Genomic DNA, 22,743 nt, shown 5'->3' with positions numbered 1-22,743 from the left:
TTTTCCCTCCATTCAAGTTTTTAAACTTTATTGGATAATTTTGAGTGCAAGGGGAGGGAAAAGAACAAGAGAATGATTACATACCTCTAAGTGCCTGAAGATGAAAATCCTGTCTTAATTTCTCACCTTTAAGCCACTATTCAATTTCTTCTTGAGTAAATACTTCCCTAGAAGCATTGGTGACAAAAGCAGTTGTCTGCATGGATGTCCCCTTGTAAGCATGCCTTAGATTTTATCCCAGTCGTGCTTACCCAGGTTGCGTCTGAGTATAGTATAATGCACTTTGGAGAGTGAATGTTCATTGCGGATTTGAAGTACAATCACAAGTTGATTGGAATAGATGTTGTTCTTTCTAACAAGTTCTTTATAGTTTATTCTTTAGGGATCTTTTAAAAGGCATAAGTCATTGGCTTATAATTGCTATTCAAGGTAAACTGTCTGGCTGTGTCTGGCAGTACCCTTCCCCACATTCCTCTTTTCTGCCTTTAACTCCCTCACTAAGTTGTATCTTCCTGCGAGTATACTCAGGTAGGATGACAGAAGAGGGAGAAGAAGAAAATAAAAATATTTTCTCTCTTTAGGAATACTGATCCCCAAATAGGGTAGTTATTCGCATAAATTTTGTGGGTGCAGTTAAAACCCATAGACAAGAGAAACAGGTACTAGTTGTCTGCTATAGTATCATTGCTCTGGACAGGGATGTATATACAGGCACAGGAAGGGCAATGAAACAGCAGAAACCAATATGCAGCTCACTGACTCCCTGTGCAGTGTGAAGTAAATGCGTGCAAGCGCTGGGCTGAGACCGCAACCACCTCAACACAGTTCTTCCAAAGGACTTTGGCTGACATGCTCTGCTTCCTCTGGCTGAGGCTCCTGGTTTGATAGCCAGCCAGGTATATGTCCCAGTAGTTTTTAAGCTTGTACCCGTCAATCAGCTGTATTCTAAATGGACCGTGGGTGTGGACAACTGGTAGGTAGGGAATTTAATCTTTTACCTCTGCTTGCTGGAAGAAGAATTGCATGGCATTATGAGTGGGGAAGCATTAGTAGTTTCCTAGCTGGCACATCTGGGTTATGTTAGCAGTGCATAATCTGTAGGAGATGCAGCTCCATGTAACTACATATGTCCCTGGGCATCAAGGTATCTTTTTTTAATTTATTTTTTAATTATTATTCTGCCCTTTCTGGATATTTACAGTTCCGCTGTTTTGTAAAAGCAGAGTTCTAAACAAGGAACCTTGGTCAAAATGTAGTACCTGCTTACTGTAGTCTCGCTGTTAGTCTCCATGTCCCTGCAGAACTTAAATGATGCTGTGAATACACATATTTCAGCACCATCTCGGGTGTTTAAAGGTATTAAACATGGCTAAGCAATGGGCATTAATAAAAACTTTACTTGAAGGGAAGGATGTTATAAATCATGCCTTTGGATTTCCTCCTTTAGGGCAACCCATGTTTTAATGACCTCATTGGAGTTTCGTAAACTTGACAACCTGCTAGATGCTGATTTCTGGATTTCTTACTACACCTCCTGGTTGAGAGTTCGTGTTTGTCATAGTCTGCTCTTTATCTCCATATCTCATATAAATGCTTTAAAACAGGTGAAACTCAATGATCAAATAAATGCTTCCTTTTTAACCTGGCAAAATATACATAATTTAAGAAATAATTTAAAATGGAACTTCCCATTATTACCAGTGCTATTGTGAGAACTGGGCTGAAAGCCATACAGTTCCTTCCTTGCCAAAATGGGGCATAACCAAGCTTTTTTAGCAGGCTTTTCATGAGTGTCAGTCCTTACATTGAAAGCTCCTATCCTGTCACCTGTTTTTAAATGCTTCAAATTTAGGAAGCCTGCTGCAGGTGGTATCAGTAGTTTTACTGATCTGAAGCCTTGGGCAAATTCATTTGAATTGCTTTGAAACTGCATATTCAGAATTCAATAAAATAAGAGGGTCTGATGGTGCAGCTGCAGCATATCCCCTCCAGCTGGGTAAGCTGAGATGTTTCAAGGCCCTGGACTAGCAAAGCCTGGGTGTGATGTATAGATTATACAGATAGCTGCCAGGGAACAGGTTTTGGCAGGCTGGGTGCAGCAATACCCCCTGCCAGCAGACTTGGGAGTAACAGTGGCTTTCATGCTATGTGGCATCTTTTGCTGGCTTTCCTAGACAGAAATTTGTTGGTGCAATAGTGGCGGCAGGCCAGTGGGAGGGGATTGCCTCAAGGGTAAAGGGATGGAATGTAGGAAAAACAATAAAATCAAAATGCTCCAGTTGTTTTGAAAGTGATTGGCTATCCTGAATGCCTTGGTATGGATCCAAAATGATCTGCTCCGTGGGCGGGTTTCGTTAAATTGCATTCAGAAATCATATTTGCCCTTGGGCAAATACCCTTGCTTTTATGCATACTAGGCAAGTCACGTGCATCAAAATGGAATTCACATGGTGCTTTAGTCAAAAAGCTAATGTCAGTCATCATACCTTTTATGCATATCCAGTCCCTTGGTTCTTTATGCCCATTTAAATATGCAGAAGTGCTTTTTTTTTTTTTTTTTTTTTAACCTTGCCTGTAAAGCACTGATATATAGATATAAAGATATTGGCCATGTAATTTATTGCAGTATAGACCCTTCTCTGCATATGTATTCAGCACCTACAAATATAAATTAAAATCATGAGGCATAAAATATTTTGGTTGTTGGGTTCTGATTTTCTGAGATTCCTGCTGTTAAACTGTGGAAGTAATTCCTTTATGGGCTGTGCATCCATGCTTTCCAAATAACTACTTCAGTAGCAGTACATGTCTTATCTTTGTAGTATTGTAGTGCTGGTATCCTTGTAAGCTTCACAGTTCTGGCACAACCAGCACAGTGCCTAAAGGTGAGATAATCAGAGAATACATGCAGGGATGTTATTTGAGCACCGTATCATTGGACTGCACAGTATGTCCCTAGTTACTGAAAGGGCTACCGTGAAATTTAATTTAGAATTTTACAGACACATTTTGAATTGGAAATCTCTGTAATAACTTTCCCTTTGCTCAGCCTTTTAACTGTGAAATTCAGTTGGGGAGTTTTGAAGCAGCAGGTAGTGTCGCAGCACTCTAGAGGGATTTTGCCAGAATTCAGCTAAAGTGCTTGCAAGTGTCATTTCCATATTTAACTAATTTCAGTTTTTAATTAGCTCCGTGTGAAAAATGAGAGTTCATGCTGAGCTAAGCTGTCAGCATAGAGTCTTGTTTCCTTTCTAGCCTCTCAGGACAATTACTGCAGCATCCTCTGTTTTTTTCAATGAGAGTGCTTAGCCACTGCATGTTCAGTCCTTCCCATTGTTCCCTGACAGGAGTCTGTGAGTGTGTTGTGTCTAGCTTGCTAAAATGGAGAAGATAAGTTCTGAAAATATTTCACATACAAAAATTGGGTTAGTATGTTGAAAGAACTTTGTGGGTTTGACTCAGAAATATACAGGAGAATTAATGCATTCCTTCCTCAGACCTCACGGGTACTGTGCAGTCAGTTATGCTGTTCAGAACAATATCTGATCATTTCAGCTTCATTACTTACTGCATTGGGTAATACCATGTGTTAGAAAGCACAGTGTGAAAGTGTTTTTTGTCATGGTGCTTTCTGCAACCTGAGTGCTAACAATGAAGTGCCCCAGAGACTGTTCCGTCCCAAAGGCCTGTGGTCCTCTATAAAGAGAACTGCTTTTGCATAAAATTCCATAATGTAGTATAGGGATGGAGATTTGTTAATCCTGCAGCTGAACTGAAAATTTACCTCTGAGGACTTGAATGCAAATGTTAAAATACTTTTCAAGAATGAAGTGAGAGCTGCAGTTTCTGTAAACTCTGCAGAAATCTGGGATGTGAACAGTTTTCTGAAATAATGTGAAGAACTGATAGCAATCCCGAGTTACATTTACATGACAATCATATAATACCATTGTTATTTTTGAAAGAATGCAGTCATTAAATTGTCAAAATCACATTTAAATGGAAAAAATGGTGAAATAACTTAGTAGGTGTTATCACAGGGTGTGGGGGGTTTTTGAACCTTTCCTAGAAGGCGAGATTTCTAAAGATTTATGAATAGGTTTGGTAGTGTCTTCATTTTAATTTGTTTGTATTGTAGTGAACTAAAGATTGTGTGTATTTTATTTCTCACTAATTAGTATGGACAGCCACTTCCAGTAGGCAGAAGCAGATTTTCTCTATTAGACCATAAAATCAAATGCATCTTTTTCAATTTGAGATGGATGGGAAAAAGTCTCAGCTGTAGCACTTTCCAGGTACTTAAATGTTAGAAATGTTATGAAAGAAAAAGATAAATACATTGCAGAAACTTGTCAGATACAGTGACACTGAGGAGTTTCTAGTAGTTTTTCTTTTAAGTTATCAAGGAGCAGTTTGATACCTGCTTCCAAGTTGAAGCAAGTTCTTGAAAGAAAAGAAAAAGAAAGAAAAATAAATTCCATAGTCAAGAGTGAGGCTAAAGTGCTAGATGGATTTTCTATATTGTTTAGGGGGGGGGTTGTGTTTGTTTATTTGTTTGGGTTTTATAAATACAGTATTTACTATTTCATCTGTCAAAGAAAAGAGAAATATAATCCTGGTTTGATTGTTGGCCAGCTGGGTGTTACAGACACAAAGCAGAACTTGAGCATTAGCTGTGAAGTACTAAGGCTTAGTTTTAGCTACCATGTATTGGGTTTTGCCCTTTGTAAAACTGTCTTCTTTTTGAAGGAGTTCCCAGTTATTTTATTGGTATTAAGTAATATTGTTACATATATTAAAATTTATTATATTAATAATTTAACATAATTCATTTATACTTTACAAAGTGTATGTCAGTGAAGCCAAAGGTTTTTGTGGGTGTGTAATCTACTCATATTTTATTCTGTGATTCATCAAATAATTGTATACAGTGATGCATATGCTAATACATTATCACTCATGTCCAATTCACCCTGCAATTTAAACTGTTGACTTTGGAAGGTAAAGTTTTTTATGGATTGCCTTGCTGTTGCCTTTAGAAAACACTGTGTTTTCAGGCATTGTTATGATATTCACAGTCTCAAATACTTTAAATAAATAGATGAGTTCTAAAGTGAAGCTCTCTCCACTGAAGTCAGTGACAGTTATGACCTTGATTACAATGGGCCTTGATTTTAAACAGCTCTAAACTGCTTGATGATGAGCATTCAGCACTGCTGACCTCAGACAGTGAAATTGGCTTCTGCACCATTTTATATGCAAGACAGAAAGCTTCATTACAACGATCAGGTATCAGATGCTCTGTACAATAAGCCGGCTTCATTTTTCTGTTGTGGACAGCAGCTCCATCTGTAACAGTGATTTGTACTATCTCTGCTGTGAATATCTTGTTATATCAAGAAGATCAAATTGAGCTGGTCTTAAAAAACCCGTTATTATAAAAGGCAATTTAAGACAGAATAAAGAGAAGTAATACAAATATTAATATTTAATTAAGTGTATATTATGATGATGTTCCTTAGATGAATCTGGACATAGGTATACAAATTAAATAGAATTGTCTTCCATTACGCATGGTGCACAATTCTTGAAATGGACTTATGTAGACTGGTGCACTATCATGATGTTTCTTGGGACTTAAAATACATATGTGAGCTTTTCTTCATTCCTATATTGGCTGATGAAATTGTATAACACAATGATTTGGTGATGCAACTGATAATCACATATGAATACACACACAGAGAAATTCCATGTAAAATGTGTATTGCTGCAGTCTGAAAACTTGCAAGTCTGCCTCTTCAAAATAAAGCGGTGATCTGAAACTAAAATCCTGGCAGCTTATAAACCCTTCATTGATTTCTCTGTTTTCTCATGTACTTCCATATTGGTGTGATCACACTGAAATCATGCCCTCACTTGCAGCTTGTGCTTCCTTACCTGCTCTAGAATACTAGACAGGAAGATGAGAAGGCATGGATGCAGAAGGGCAAGCTTTTAGTCTCTACTTTGTTAGAAAAATTATTTTTCCTGTGAAGACAAAATAAGCAAGCTTCAGACTTTGAAACCTGCCAAGAATAAGACAGGTGTAAGATTAAAAATAAACTATATCCCAGTTATAGTAAACACATAATGGGAAATGCTTAATAGAAATCATGTAAGGACAATAGAAAAAAAAATCTCAAAAATGTAACACAAGTCCAATTTGATAATTGCTTATTTTTAAAGAAAGTTACCATTAAGAAAAAAAGCCTTCAAAGGAATATGAGTTACAAGACTGTAACTGACTGGTTGTATAAGATATTTATCAAATAAAATCTGTATATCTGATTTTCTTATATGTTTCTGTTCTGGATCAGTAGGACATCTAATTCACAATACATTAGTAACATCAGCTTGGCAAGGCATATAGAAGGTCTCAATCTGCCTAGATACTAAATTTAATCTGTACCTTCATCTTAATATTATGATCTGATTTAGGCTACATTTATATGTACCTTTTGAAGAGTATCGTGAAAGAAGTATAAACAGTTTACAGTGTTGAAAATTAATGAGAAAATTTGGGAGAAGAAATCATATTTACATTTCATCTTCGGATTTATTTCCTCTTTGTAATAAACTTTTAACTCCAATAATTACATTGTGTACAGAGTAAAACTTCAAATTTTATCATTCATGCAAGGTTTTACAGACAGGTGATTAAATGAAACTATTCTGTATAATTTCTATTAAGGGAAGAATATAATCTGTGATTAGAAATTACACTTTTTCGCACTGTGGTCAGAAATTTGGCCTTGCATAATCATGCAGTTCCACTTCATTTAGTATATGCAAAGGAGTAATAAAGGTAAAAACTATTTTCTTATCAATATGGCTAACAATCAGAGGTTAAGTCAAGGTCTGACTGCTTTGAAACAGTTAGATTATGAAAATCTTGTTCAACATTTTTGTAGAGATTAGGGTGGTTGCCATTTCAGAAGATGAATGTAGTCCAATAAATGTTTGACATGATATCCCTTAGGGTTACAATCACTATTAACGGTAAAGCCGTTATTCTAATTCTTGTAAGTTCAGGCATCAGTGATTTAAGAGAGTATATTTGTGTCTGTATTCCTTGAAACACTAGTTTCAAGTCTCAGCTAGGTTATTCCTCCTCTTGCAAACAGAATAAAGACAAGCTGAGTACTTTCCTCATGATAATGGTGTCTTTTAGGTGTGAAATTAAAATTGGATTCAATTTACTTTTTATTAACATTAAATACTCAAATTTCTCCAAAAAAAAAAAAAGAAGTTTTTCCGTTGTGTTTTAGTCAAGAGCATCCCTTTCTGCTATTCCAAGCCTGTTTGAAAAGTGGTAGTACTTTGGCAAGGCTGGTGAAGTGGATACTCTATAGTGTGATTTGGGACCTTCCAGGCTGAAAGATGCTATATTAGGTAAATAAAAATATAAAAACTTTTCTTATTAGTTACAGCCATCTAGTTCAGATGCAAGACCAGAAAGATTGCAGCCTTGACTCTTAAAACTGCTGTATGAAGTGAGTTCATTTTATACAGTCTCAGGACCCGATTAATCTTGTGCCAGTTTTCTACGCTCCGTACAATCTAAGGCCTGTCATGAGAACAAATGAATAGTGCGCTCTATTCTGCTTCTCTTTAAGGTCTTTGTCATGAGATTCCAGATTCTGAAGGTAGCATGCAATGCTGTTACCCTTCTTGTGACAAAAAGATTGCTCAACGTGGCACAAAATCAAAACATTTCAGTAAAGAGGGCTGAAATGAGAAAAGTCAAAAAGTCTAAACCCAGGGATTTTTTCTCAGTCCCGGTCAGAATGGTGACTGGGGAATAACAGCCACCCCAGCTGCAATTCTTGTTCCTGCAGGCTGAAGCTCTGCTTGTTACCCTTGGGATTGGGAGCCAGGTCTTCACACCCCCGAAGTAACTGCAAGTGTGTATAAGCTTTTCAAGTATTTTTGGAAGTAGAAAGACTGAAGTTGGACATAGAGGAATGAACTTTCAAAGCATTGCATGGCAGATAAGCTCACAAATCACATTACTACTAATGGGATTTGTGGGTATATCTTTCATGGCGTGCTTTGAAAATTCATTCTGTTCAGTTTATTGACATGCACAGGGAAAGGAATCAGTCAGCTTGGAGGGGGGGTGTGACCAATTAAAAAAAAAACTGCTTTTTTTGGGTCCCCTATTTTTTCCATGTGAAAACAGTGGCAATGAAACATCTTATAGGCCTCCTTCCATCTCCTTTTTCATCTTCAATAGCATTTATTCTAAAGGAAGCAATTAATAATTCCTAGCAGAAGTTTTGCTGCTGATGATAACAATGCACTCATTCATAGATCCTTTATGGTATTTCTATAAAATGCTTCTTGGGCTGGATGCTTTAAAGCAAAAACCCTGTTCTAAACAGTTTATTGTCTAAAAGAGTTTACATGCTGAGGGTGAAATTATGCCTAAGGGTTGCTTTTTTATGTTTAAGATTGTGTGAAGTCAACTTTCCTTTCCATTGTGTTTGCAAAAAGGCACAATATCTCCTGTGTCTCCCTGGTGAGCGGAAAGAGCGTGCCTGACATTTCTGCCGTGGAGGGGAGGCACCGTGCTTTCCCCTCTTACACAGCAAGCGCTATCCATACAAAGAGTGCAGAAGCAAGTCCAAGGGTCTGCCTATGTTTCCTTCAGCTTATGTCCCAGAAAGTGAGGTGCCAAAATTCAAGTTTTTCTGTAACTGTGTTTATAGGATCTCTCTTGGACTAGGGAATCACAGAGCTATATTCTCGCTGCGGCTGTGAGAAGGCTAGCAGGAATGGTAGCCTGACATTTATTACATTTGTTGTTTCATAAATTTAATGGATACTCCATCCTCATGGCTTTCCTTCGGCAGTCAGAAAATACACTCTGTCTTTCTCTTTGGAAAGTTATAGGTTGTTGTTACATTAAGTAAAACTACTGAAGAGCTCAGGCCCGGTTAACAAGAGTATGAACTTGTAGATGGGTAACACATAGAAGCTTGTATGTGGGTAACAATATCAGCTTAATTCAGTTGATGGAGAAGTGAGAAAAAAACAAGTTACAAGATATAAAAATAGGCAGCAGTGCCATTATAGTTAATGGAGTTCTCTATTGTCAACATTGTAAACTAAATAAAAAAGGGACTCTGAGAAGTAAGAAGTCTTGTTCAAAGTTTTGTGTAGGATAAGTAAGGCAGAAAAATGGGTCTTTATTGTGCTCTTTAGCCATAATAGAGGCAAACCTACTGTTTCAATGAAAATAGCATGATCTGTTAATTCTTAAAGTTGTGTGTTTCGGTAATGTTTTAAATGGAGTTCCCAAATGAACTTTTAATTTGAGTTTATTAAGAAAATGTAGTGCATGACAAATAGCATACTGATGATTAAGATGATTTACTGAGAATGAATGACCTTGAAAGCAAGACATCTATTCATTGTTGAGCTTCAGTGGTCACAGTCAATAAGCAGTACTTTTTGGATACATTCTATGACAGTAATATTAAATTTAGATCAAGTGACCTTTTTTTGAAATACTACTTTAACCTTTTCTACAACAGGTGAATGCTCACAAGTAGAGGAGACAATATGATCAGGAGTATATTCAAAGGTTTTACATGAGGTCTGTAGGATTCTTAGTCATTAATATTACAACACAAGTTCATAAATTCTCTAAGTACTGGTAGTCTAGAAAATGTTTTTTTCACCTGATCTTTAATCTGTGGTATCAAATGTAAAAGTTAAATTCTTATTTCCGTGTCCCTGAGATCTCCACAAGTAATTTGAAAATATACGTCTCATAATTATAAGTGACTCAGCTATTAATTAAATAGAGTATTTCCTATTGTGCTGGTGAATAATTACACTAGGTTGAGAAACCTGCACAAACTTTGTGGCATGTCAGCAATTGCTATTTTATATACTACATTCTCAGCCTATTTAGATGTACTGAAGCTTATGCCCTGGGGGACCTAAAAATCACACTGCTTCTAGGAAATGCTTTATGACATAAAAATTCAAGGGTTTGCCTCTCATGTGTTGATCTAAACATTCCTTAGATTGTCTGGTCTGCTGGATAGGTAGAGACATCTGTGGTACAGTGTATGGGATAAAAATGCATCAAACACTTCAAGAAACATTGGGACTAGTGGATACACCAAGAAGCATCATATACATGTAGGAGCAGCTGTGTTGGGTCAGATAAAAGTCAAATAATCCATTAACTTATCTCCAGCATCCAAAAGTGGATGTCTTGTAAGAACAATCAAATCACATATGCACTTTTCCTTACTGATCTTCCAAACTCTTGTTCTTCTAGGTCTTTTCTGGGATGAGGGGAGGTAGCATAAGAATATTCCTTGCTTTGTTCGCTCTTCACATACTGATTCAATATTTGACTTACTGGAGATTTTCAATTTCACCAAAGTTTCCGTTCAGTTTAATCACAGTCGGCTCAGAGCTCGTTATTTTATATATGGATTAAGGTTACTCCTCTCCAGTGTATGTTATTTTGTCTTAACCGGGTTTGAATTTCATCTGCCATGTTATGGCCCAGTCACTGGGTTGCGTTATGTCCTTACGCAGCACTCAGCCCTCCTCCTGAATACTGCAGTACCAGCAGCAGACTGTGCCACCACCCTGCATGGACTGTTCTCTGTTTGGAATGCTATCATATCATACATGAGAGTTTTGGACTTTTTAAATACTACTTTAAACTTTCCTGTGGATAATATGTCAATAGTGGCAGACATCCACCCAGCAAACCATGTGGCTTTTGTTTTGCTTTTAGAAAAAGGCCTGGGAATGTAGTGAAATTTTGAGAGATCTCTGGGATTTGGGTGCCTTCAGGAGGACTCTGGCATCCTTGTCACAGTCACACTGGGTATTCAAGGAAAAATAGAAAGTTCTAGCAGTTAGTCCTGTATTTTAGGAGAGACAGTGTTGCTTCTCTAGCAAGGAAAGTTGCTACTTGTTCACATTATTTTAAGACTGCTTCTTTCAATTAACAAAGACTGATACTCTTTGGTAATGATTTTCCAAGCACTTTAATGTATGTTAAAATGGATGAATTGTGGATTAGAACTTCCTGGAGACACTGTCCCTTTCTGCTGGTAATAGAGTATGAAAGGGCATTAGTATAACTGTGAGTGCAGGTCCTTGGATGTAGCAGTTTTCTTCGACAGAACTGCCTGAGCTGTCGTTTAATACAAGGAGTCATGTATTCCGTTCTAGCTGCATACTGACAGCGCTTGTACTCCTCCTGCTGCAAATGCGGCTGCGGGCTGGCCAACAAAATTATCGAGCAAAGGATGGTGTCAGCCTCTGTAAAACATCTACAACTTACTGAAACCTGACTTTGTCAGGTGTGTTTGTTGTCAAGTCCAAATTTTGTGGGAGAGGACTTTGACCGATTGTCCACGATGATGAGGTCCCTTGTACATAAATAATGCTTGCAGAACTGCCCATCCGACAAAGCCTAGTTGTCCTCTGTGTTCAGCGTCTGTTAATCATAAGACGCGTTAGCAAAATGTGGATCTCAACTGAGATTTAGTTCAGCGGATTCTGATCGTGCGTATGTTTGTGAACTGCCTTGTAACCTCTTCAGATGTGAAAGGAGCTAGGGAAGGCTTTTTGCTTTTCTTGTTACAGCTGTGCAATAATCCGTGCTCTTCAGACAGAGGCCTGAAAGCACTAGTTAGAATCACATGTAGTGTTTTCAGGCACAGAGCAAGTTTTTCCCACGCAGTTCCTCCATTGTGCTCTTCTGACTTTCAGATGCCTGCTACTTCTGTCCTGGGCATCTCTTGAGGAAAGGAGATCAGTCATGATGAATTGTGCATTCATTTTGTAATGGGGGCAAGTAATCACTAAGAAATAGGCTTAACACACTCGATTCACTTTTGGCTTGGGTTGAACTTGAACCTATTTCTCCAGAGGAATAATAGTAAAACATTAAACCATTATGTTTCTAGTCTTTTAAGTAACTTATTTTATGAATAATAATTGAGTAAGATCAGTTTCTGGTATTCCTGGAATTCTGTTGCATGACCAAGAACTAGTAACTGGTAAAGAACCATGAGTCTCCGCTGAATAACATTTAATATAAGCAAGCATGGAATAACACTTAATTATTTTTATAATTTTTGGGGATACATTTACTCTTTTCAAGTTATCTGGGTTACCCATATATATGCACCCAGAAGTGTCAAACACTACATTTCTTTTGCTTCAAATATTGTGGTGCATTCATATGAAATAAAAAATGTGCAGATAGTTCTTTGATTCTATATACTATGAAATGACAAGCTGCTAAAATTTAGTAGGTACTTTTTGTTTCATCATCTGTGATTCCTTAGGCCTAATTTGGAAATCACACTGATGTTGCTCAAGACGAAGTATATTGGAATAACAAGAGTTATATCATTGTTCACCTCATGAGCGGATGGAAAGGAAACTTCTGGTATTTCCACTCCACTATAATACAATAGCCTACGTATAGCAAATGTACTTTTAGTGCTTATTTGCTAATGCTGTTCATGATGTAATGGACCAATTTATTTTTTCACTTGAAAAAAGGCTGGCCTGCTACAGTTAAACATAATATGACTGGATGTATCCTGACCAAGTGAGATCATAGTTTGATGGGTTCATTTTGGATGACAATAATTTAGGGTTTAATAGGCATGACAACTTGGAAAATTGATATGTGGAAACATTCTGAATTTTGTTCACTGTATGATTTGCTTAGGGTATACTGAATTTTCTAACAGGCAGGTGGTGCGTGTCTTCCAGGCCTCAACTGGGAAGGGGGAAAATGGTGGATAGTTAATCTGCATATTTCTCCCTTTAAGAAGGAATACCACAGAGTAACGGGGGTAAGTGCAAACCCTGATTCTGCCCTGCCTGTTGGCAGTCACTGAGTTGTACTGCAGGGAAATATCCAGCACATGAAGACACCAGAGGTCTCGAATTTTAAAAATATGTGGTCTAAAGTAACAGGAGAGCACAAAGGGAAGGCAAAGAGCTTTCTGAGCTTGGAAACCATTGTCATTAGACTAAACTCTGAATGGAGTGAGCATTGGATTTGTGGCCAGAATGAGAGAAGACTGAATGAAAGAGGAATGGGGGGACACTACTGAGTCTCAGAGAACATTTAAGAAAGTTTTGCATGGAAGTTTGACCATGTTTTGTGGAATTGTATCCCTTTTGTGATTTCTTAAAATAATATGTGATTCATTCTAGCTATCTCTATCTTATATAAGTCTTAGATTGATCCTTGACAGCTGTACCACCTGGAGTGATGAACTAGTTCTCTGCTTTTGTTCTTGATGGGCATGCAGGACCAGCTTCCAGGTGCTTTCACTCTGTGTGTGTGTGTGTTTGTGCCTGTGTGTGTTGCTGGGGTGGGAGTGAGAGGTTGATTATTATTCTTTACCTAAACCTCCAGGATTTCACTTCAAAATGTATAGTTTCTATAGTCAATTTTTTTTAGAGATTATGAATACACAATTCACTGTCCTGAGTTACTAGATGTTAGTGTTAAATTAAATGAACCAGAAGATTCTGACAAGCTCAGTGTTTGAAAACCAGGTATCAGAGAAAAGAACTTAGAAGCTATGCTTAAATGTTGAGGCAAAAAGCGCAAACTAACCCAAATAATACCTATAAAGCATACGTAAGTGCTCTGTAAAATGTGATTTATGAATACAGCATATATGTAACAGATAAAATGGCACTTTTTTGTTTTAAATCTTCAGAGATATGTTTGAGCCTGAATAATCTATAAACCATATGTGGAACTCTGGAAATGTGTTCAAGTTGGCTGTTTTGGAAAATCAGCGCTTATCTTAACGATCACCTTTGGATCTAGCACAGTATACCATCCTAGCTATCTGGTGAATATCCTTTGGAGAAAATGGGGCCAGTACTGTAATAGCTGATAAAAGTGTGTCCCTGGGGAAGAAGGCAAAGCCACAGCATCACAGATTATTTAGTTGCAGGTTTTTCTTTAAAAAAAAAAAAAAAAACCAAAACAAACCCCACACAACAAAAACCCCCAAAACAACAGAAAAAATAGGAAACAGGCACAAATTTACTGACCTAAATTTCTCTTCTGACATACGTACTCAACTTCTGAGTATGGATCCCCAAATTTCTAATTAAATGGGCTTCTACTTAGTCCTTTGCTGGAGGCATTTTTGTTTGATTAACAGAACAAAAGGTTAATCATATAAATTTGCCATCTCATGGTGTTCTGAAGCAGGGGACAACAGGTAGCTCCTTGTTCTCCCTGCTCAGCTGCCAGTCAGGTTTGCTGTATGCAATGCAAACACGGAACTTTCCCCTCAGGTCCCTGTGACATACTTTTCTGACGTATTCTTGGTAGAAGGTGAACATTCCTCATGTTTGTGACTTCAGCTGTCTTAGTGGAAGTTTGTAGATCACATAATGGATACGTGAGCTGTGCGGGAGATTGTCATCTTTTCTCATCTCTGTAAGGGACCATAGCAGACATGCAAATCCCTGTCCTGTTAGGAAGGAGCTCTAATTGCTCCCACCTAATGTGTATCTATGATTAAAACACAGAGCAATGGAGTTATTAATGAAATCATGGTATACTTGGAAGCAGATGGATCAGTTTTCCTTACTACCATGCTAATACTTTTATAATTCCTTGTCTGAATTTACCTGGTAATTATGAGTTAGGAACTCTAATTCTCTTGGACAGGCTATTAGTTATGAATTCCTTATCCCTTTGTTGTAAGGAATGGTTCACACTTGAAGCAGCAGATTTTCATCTCTGCAGGTGACCTACATTTATGGTTACACTTGCAATAAAATAAAAAAAATAAAAATTGCGACTTTGAATAGACACACTGAGAGTATAAAACACAAAAGTCTAATTCTCCTCTATGACTTGTTTCCATTTCATGGTTCTGAAATTCGCTTAATCTTTATGCGCTTTTTGCTTGCGGGGTTAGGTCCAGCTAAACTTTGTCTTTGGAACCCTGGTGTGTATCTACCGTGTGAGAACTGCTGACAGTTCAAATGCCACAAGCTGCCCTGCTACCTGGTGTCCCCCCGCCCTCTCACATCTACAGCACAGATGATGTCTCTCACTCGATGCGGAGGGCCTGTATAAGCTAGCAACTCGCTTGCTGTTTTGTTTGAGCTTCATGTCTAATTTTTCAGTTTCATTGCCATACTGAAAAGAAAACTAGTCGCTTGAGATTAAACTGTAAAGCCTTTAAAAATGTTTGTTTTGGACAAAACAAGAGTTGTAATTGAATAAAACATTTGATCTCACATAAATTTTTTGTGTATTTTCCAGGAATTCTTTCAAATTCAAATAAACTCCAGGAATTCCTCCAAACATTCCCTAGAAACACATTTTGAGTAGGTTCTTAGCAAAACATCCTTTTCAGGTTCATACTTGACATTTTTTAAAATACCAGATGCTTTAATATATTTTCAATTTTTTTTTTTTCTGAATAGAAAAACAAATTGAAAATTCAGCATGAATGCAAAATCTGGCAACTGCCCTCTTCACATAAAATGTCTCTGGATTTTAGTTACTATACTTAGACATCTGCTTGGTCCGTAGGTATGTCTAGGGGAAGGTGATGTTATGAAAGCTGTCTTGCTTCTCAGCTGCTTTTGTCAGAAATACGGAGGGTAAAGTCTGCACAGATTGTGTGCTGAGATAGATGGATTCTGGGGATGGGGTTTGCTTTGTTTTGTTTTCTTGGGGTTTAGGATTACGTACATGAATCGGTCACATCTAAATGGATCCCCTGTGTTCACAGATTATCCAAGTGATGTCTCAAGCACTGTAAATTGCAGTTCCTGTGACAAGTCACTTGCCTTACCTGTCCATAAGGTTTATTCTCTGATCGCTTGGCTGTGTGGCCACTGACGGTCCATTTGTAACCACACCAGCTCTTCTACAGATGCTTGTAACTGGATGCTGAATATCTGCTAATCTCAGGTGGATCTGACACTGCATAAGTGAACAGTTGCAAGGATGCCTATAATCGTATATTTTTTCTGCCCCTAAACTGACAGTGAATCCCCTCAAACACCATTTTAGTATGTAACTGAAAGTTCCTATGTGAACAGGAGGAGTGCTGATAGTGGATGTGAAGGAAGTGAATAAGAACAGCTTTGTGGGCTTTCCTGTCACTCCCTCACCACTCGTCGGTATTGGGAGGATGCCACAGGGATGACATGGTGAAAGTACGGAGATGTATTCAGGTGGCTTCTGTTTATACAAGGTGAAGAGGCACATAAATCCACAAGCTGAATGATTCAGCCCTGTCAGGTCTCATGCGTTATGCCCAGGACTTACCCAGTTAGCACACACACACACCACACACATCCCAGCGCCTGTGATGCCAGCATGGTGGTGCGCGGGCTCTGCCACGGTGAGGGCTGGCCACGGGGGCACGGCAGCGGTGTGGCCCAGCCCGCTCAGGGTCAGAAAAAATTGTGAGGGCGAATGATTGGCAAAGAGTGGGGTTTGTTGAGAAGGTTTAACCTACAGAATGCTAACAGGGGCTGTTAAATCTGTTGATTTAAATAAGTTGTAATAAACACAAAATAATTGCGTTACAATGTAATTAGGATGCACAGGGCTAAAGTTAATTTTATAATCAACATATAAATTATCACATCTAATTTAAACTCGGAGCCAGCGTTTGCAGCAGCACATTGTTTCCCGGAGCGCATCCCCCTGTAGTGTGTGCAGCACAAAGGCCGTCAGTCTGAGGGCAGCGCTGACCTCAGGGTATGCTGGGCCCCGGGCGTGTTTCCTTTCATGCGTCACTAACTTAGAAGATGCACTGTCAGGAAGAAGACAGATTTATGTGAGCCATCATGGCTTTCTTTGGGGTTTGGTTCGTGGGTTTGTTGCCTGCCTTTTAGCATTTTAACATTCCTCTGAGACGAGTCGCTTTACCGTGGTTTCCAACAGATGCCCAACCACAGTCAGCCGTAGTCTCTCCCCCAACAGTTTTACCTGTGCGTGGCCTACTGATGTTTCCCGGCTTTGTGTCTCTGGCAGCGATGCACCTCCTGGGGCTGAACTGGCAGCTCCAGCCGGCGGACGGACACACCTTCAACAACGGGCTGCGGCCAGGCGGGCCGGCGGGCGCAGAGGATGGGCCAGCAGTGCCAGCTGGAGGCAGAGGTGAGGCTGCGGCGCGGCGGGCGCTCGCACAGGGAGGGGTGGCGAAGCGTCACTTAAGGCTGGGTTGGGCATGGCTGGGGCTGTCTGCGCTCTCCTGCTGGTGGTGGTTTGCTGCTCAGCTGCTCACCTGCGGCAGTTCTTATTCTGGCCCTCTATGCATTAGGATACAAGTTAGGTAACTTCTAGAACCTCATCTACTAATGAACACGTGCTCTCTCAGACGTTAATCAAGAAACGTTCAGTCAAATAACGTACGTTTCTCTGGCTGTATGTCCCATTCCAGGTATAGCTTAGAGATCTCAAAGAGAAAAAGCCTGACTCGGTAGGAGTCTGCTTGAGATGTCAAGGACTTTGGTTTCCAGCCAGAGCCAAATCCCTGTTTTTAATTCTTTCTCAGATGTCATTCTAATAGAAAACATCAAAGACAGAAGAATTTGACCCATAGTAAGTAATCTGTCCTGTGATTCTAGTATGAGCAGTGTAGGTAATAAACAGATTCTTTTTCTCCTAAAGAAAACTGTTCCAGTGGAGGATGACAGACGGGGCAATGGGAAGAATGTGGGAAAATCTAGAAATAGAAATACTTTCTTAAACTGAGAAAGAATATATTAAAAGTACAGAGAAATTACATGCCATGAAAAGGATTTTAATCATTTAAATGGAATGCTTTTTAATGGTGAGGTTCAGGTGTTTTCTTTGCTACAGCACGATAAGGCTTTCCCTGGTTATTACAAAAATTATGATAAGAAGACAGAACAGAACATTTCAATTAGTCAAAGCACCTCACAGGTCTTAGTGTACAGTGAGGGTGGGATGGGATGACTGAAACAGAAGTAAGAGCTCCTGCTATTGCTCAGCAGAAGAGTTTTGTTTCAGAGCTGAGCACCATCTTGCTCTCAGGACCTGTGGCTCATGTTAAACTTAACAATTGATGAAGCATTAGAAACAAGTGCTAATACAGGATACTTGCATTGGACATACTGGAAAAGAATCAATTAAAATAGAGCTGGGAAAGGAAGCCGAGTTGTTCTTTGGTGTGCCCGATCATTTCATGGATTCACTTCTATTTTCAATAAATGATGCTGCTGCACCTCAGCTTCTTCACATTTACTGTGGAGGGACTAATTTTGACTTTCTCCTTTTCATGGAATCCTGCATCCTAGTAGCGGCAAAAAAATGTAGATTTTTCAGACAGTTGTTTGTCAGCTTGTCTTTCATCTCTGACTGACTGTAGGTCAAACCGGATGAACAGCACATCCCTAAGTACAATGCAGAATGTTTATATTACTGCTGAACTTCTTCCAGATTGTGCACAGGTGAGAGACCCTATGGTTTTAGGCAGGAACCTGAAGAGCTCAGGTCTGCAATTATGGTCACTTAGCAGACAACTGCAGTGTTCAACACCTTTCCAAATTCCCTCCCCTGCAGCTTTTTGTTGCCATCTCTGTGCAAATATAGGGCAGTAAGACTGTTGAATTGGAATGTGCTCATCTGCCTGGGGCACTTCAGTGCAAATTCTGGCAGTTTATCCCAGCCCCACTCTAATTAGCTTTGCACATTTGAAGAGGCTGAGATGCTGGCTGTTTTGGGAGTGGTAACCTCCTGTAGAGGAGACAAGGAGACAGAAGTGCTAGTTATGTCTTCAATTGCTGCAGTTAGCTTTCCTCAGAGTGTGCTGGAAAAGTTTACTCATTCTTCTGACATTTTGTAGAAGGTTGCTAAAGTGTTGATAATCTGGGAGGAGGGGAGAGAACAATATTTAGGCAAGTAATCTTCCACAGGGGAATAATATGAATGACAGGTTTGGGTGAACACAAGGAATATCTAAAAGACAAATTCTTACAGCTGGGAAGGGTGAAAAGTTTTTTACCTCACCTTTGCTTTGTTATGTCCAAGTTAATATTGCTATCCCAGCAGTTTTTAGGAAAGCCTCTGACAGCTTTTAACACAACAACCATTTCAGGGCTCAGGGCTCTGGCTGTGGAGAGTGACCTTTCTATAATTGACACAACTCAGGATGAAGCCATTCTTTTCAAAACACGGGTCTCCCAAAGAAACCTTTAACCCCTTGACTGAGAACGGCCACTTAAACCCAAGCTGTGCCTACTCAGCAAGCAAGGCATTTTAAAGTAAAGGAATTTAAAACAGGGGGGGGGGAAGACAGATTTTTCAATTGGATCTTCTTGTTCCTTATTAAGAGAATGAATTTTTGTATGAAATAATAAAACTGCAATTTAAGAGGAATGTAAATTACTTTGTCACTGCATTTTCCTATCCAAATAAAACCAAAATTCACTATTAAGATAACACAGTTGCAGGTTTTTGTAATTACACACTACATCTCATTAATACTGGGGATGCCTGAAAGGAGTAGGCATGTGTAACGGGTAGAAAAATCCTCAGTGCTGCTGTAAAACTGCGATTGAAGTCCACCATGTTCTGACTGTAAGCAAGGCACAAGATAGGTTTTCAGATTTGTCTTTAGGCTTTGGAAGTTGTGCTGAACTAGGGATTTAGAATAAGAGACAAAAGTAAAGAAATACTCCTTTCTTAACACAAATTACAAGGTAGTATCCCATCATAGTACATAAAACCCCAAAAGCTGATGCTGTCATGGAATTGTGGAGTTGTTGCAGGGATTGGATAGTGATGACATAAAAAAGAAAAAAATTTTCTGAGTGTGAAGCCCATTTGTCTGTTACAGTTGCATAAGGGTTAGAATTTTGGTGCCAGCAAATCTAAATTGTGTGTGGAGGTGGGGGGAGGCAATTTTGGGAATAATTACTTCTTCACAAAGAAGTGAGTTAGATGACTTTATGGGCTTTTCCTGTGCCTAGATTTTTAACCTATGCCAAAAATATATTCTACATTTTAAATGATGTGGTAGGCTAGACATACATACATCGCTATAAAATATGTGACTATGTGTGTGCTGTTTCCTTTCTAAATTGACAGAATATACTATAAAAGTCAACTTTAATAATTTCAGAGGACACCTGATAAACTAGCATTTATGTGGAAATATCCAAACTAACTTCAGCTGCAAATCCAAGTAAAGAATGCTTCACCACAGAGATTTTGTGGTGTGCTTACAAATTTAGCAGATTTTCTACTAAATCAAAATTTACACAGTATCTTTTATCTTGATTATTTTGTATAATCTGTAATACTATAAAAGTAAGACGTTGTGGTCTATGATCCTAGAAACCCACATTTTAAAAGACACCAAAGATAATTATGGGCAAGGATTGTGGACCTGAACGATCACCTCAGTTACCATAAATATACTGACTGAGTGGAAAAGGTAGATTTGAATTTGTGTTCTGATACTCTCATGATCCAGGGCTTGTGTCTCTTTGGACCAACTGGCTTGATCCAGGTTCATGCTCAGTTTAAGAGATACTTCACTAAGGCTACCACAGTGTGTGGATTTCAAAAAGACAATTACAGTTAATTAAATGGTAAAGTATTGAAGTGTCATGAAAAATACTTGTTTCCAGTTATCAAAATCAGCTTCTTTCCAATTATCAAACTCAGCATTTTAAATATAATGGCAATAATGAAATGAAGAAAGCTAAATTTGCTGTTAAATTGGATACGATCTTACTTGCCTGCGATGAGAGAGGGGAAAAATGGATTTTACTATTTACTAATCTAGCAGAAATTTGCTTTGAATAGATATGGCAAGCTGAGCTCAGCAGCCACTGTGAAGCCATATAGGTTGTCTTCAGCTCTCTCCAAATGATGTCGAGACCTTGGCCAGATGCTGCAGCTCTGAGGCACATTTTGGTTTGCACACAGAAATTATTATTTTCTAATAGTTAAGATATTTTATTAGCAATCCAGCAGACAGGCACTGTTCAAGGAACAACAAAATATATAAATGGGAAGATTTGCCACCCTTAAGTATTAATGAATTGGGGTTCAGATGCAAATAGATAGGCCCTGGCTTGACTGCCTGTGACAGTGGTGCTGTGTCCCTGATGAAACCTAATCCTGCTCATCAGATGGGAGAAGGACTCCAAAACAACTGGAGGGAACTCTTTGTCACTTTGCAAAAGATAAAAAGATTAAAAACTCATACCTCATTAACAATGTAAGCAACATGAGGCTTTTGGTTTCTACTGTTTCCTTTCAGACACCTTGAAACAGGTGATCAAAATGTAATAACAATCAATGTATTTTAAATGTCACTTCAGTTACCTTCATTCCACTTAATCAAGACCTGCCATCATTTTCCAGGTGGATTAATCTTATTAAGTAGTTACGTGGCTAATGTAGTGTAGATCTTAATTAACACGTTAGCAAGCAGAAATATTAATATGGATGCTGTGAAGTCTTGCAGATGTGGTCATCTGGAAATATACTAGGATATAGGACTCTCTTAGCAAAAGCAAAGTATTTGACTTCAGTTCAACAGAACAGAAGAGGAGTTTTACTTCTGTGATTGTGTTCGTGGTGACAGCATGAGTTTCTGTATTCAGAGTTAGGTGATGAAGTTTATTATAACCCATCAGAGATGATTGTTGTGTTGATGTGTAAATTCATGCTAGTATGCATTTTTTCTTTGTGAAATGCAGTGAACTAGTAGATCTTAATTTTATTTCAGTTATAATTTGCTTTTGATTCTGAAAACATTTGAATCTTATGAAGCCATGCCCCCATGAGTGTGAAGATGTGCCTAAATTTTTAGGTGTATCAGGGTATTAAGGCATGTTTATTAATTCCACCTGCAGGGCCAGATAGTTTGATTGCAGCCGAGCCAGAGCAGTGGTCTTAAGCAGACGCTCTCTTTGCAGAATTTCTTTCCTTTCAGCACAAAAGAAATATGGGATACTGACCAGAAAATTGAGACTGTGATTTTTATCTCAGAAGCTGTTTTACTGGACTCCTGAAAGCTCATACAAATTCTCAAGCTTCCTTCCTCCTCACTCGACAAAATAGAGCTCATTAGTACCTTAGCATCTTCAGCATAACTGAAGTTCAAGATGTGTCATAGCAACTTCTCCAGACAAACTCTCATTTCCTGGCTTTCTCCTTTATTGTAGCTGTGGGAATTTGTTTTGCATCAGCAGTCAGTCTATTGTACACATTTCAGAAAGAATCTGTTTCCACTTGGGTCCTAGGGCACTTAGTAGTAGATACTTTGAAGAATAAGTTCATATTGGAAGTGATCAGTGTGGTAATAGTACATACCACTGATTTGTCCACTGAAGAAATTTGTATAGAAATGACATTTTCTACTTTCTTTGTTTTCTTTTTTTTTTTTTTTTTTTGCCTGACAGTAAGAAATGTCTGGTCATTTGAGTAGCAGATTTACCTTGAAGAAAAAATCCAGCTATCATTGAAAACTATAGTAATTCCCACGCATTCTTTTTTGGCAAAAAGTCAGTGGAGCGTGTTTTTATATGGAATGGTTTTCTTTACACAACTGAACCATAAATTTCTTTGGAATTCCAAGTCATCTGTGAAAATCCCTAACTATAAAACAAGCAGCAACACAAAAATATTAGATAACAACATAAGGAAAGCTA

At 38.5% G+C, this 22,743-nt stretch overlaps 1 protein-coding gene across 5 annotated transcripts in view; it reads left to right on the top strand.

The window, feature by feature from the left end:
- TENM2 (teneurin transmembrane protein 2) overlaps window positions 1-22,743 on the top strand; it is a 698,288-nt gene that overhangs the window by 547,318 nt on the left and 128,227 nt on the right. For all 5 annotated transcript variants that reach the window (XM_056349860.1, XM_056349859.1, XM_056349858.1 and 2 more), the window contains exon 9: window positions 17,084-17,209. In XM_056349860.1, the coding sequence (XP_056205835.1) occupies window positions 17,084-17,209 (126 nt within the window). The remainder of the gene's footprint in view (window positions 1-17,083; window positions 17,210-22,743) is intronic.

Source organism: Falco biarmicus, chromosome 8 (assembly GCF_023638135.1).
Source record: "Falco biarmicus isolate bFalBia1 chromosome 8, bFalBia1.pri, whole genome shotgun sequence".
NCBI lineage: Eukaryota > Metazoa > Chordata > Aves > Falconiformes > Falconidae > Falco > Falco biarmicus.
Note: the sequence above shows the minus strand (reverse complement) of the source record. Positions and strands in the feature narration are given on the sequence as shown.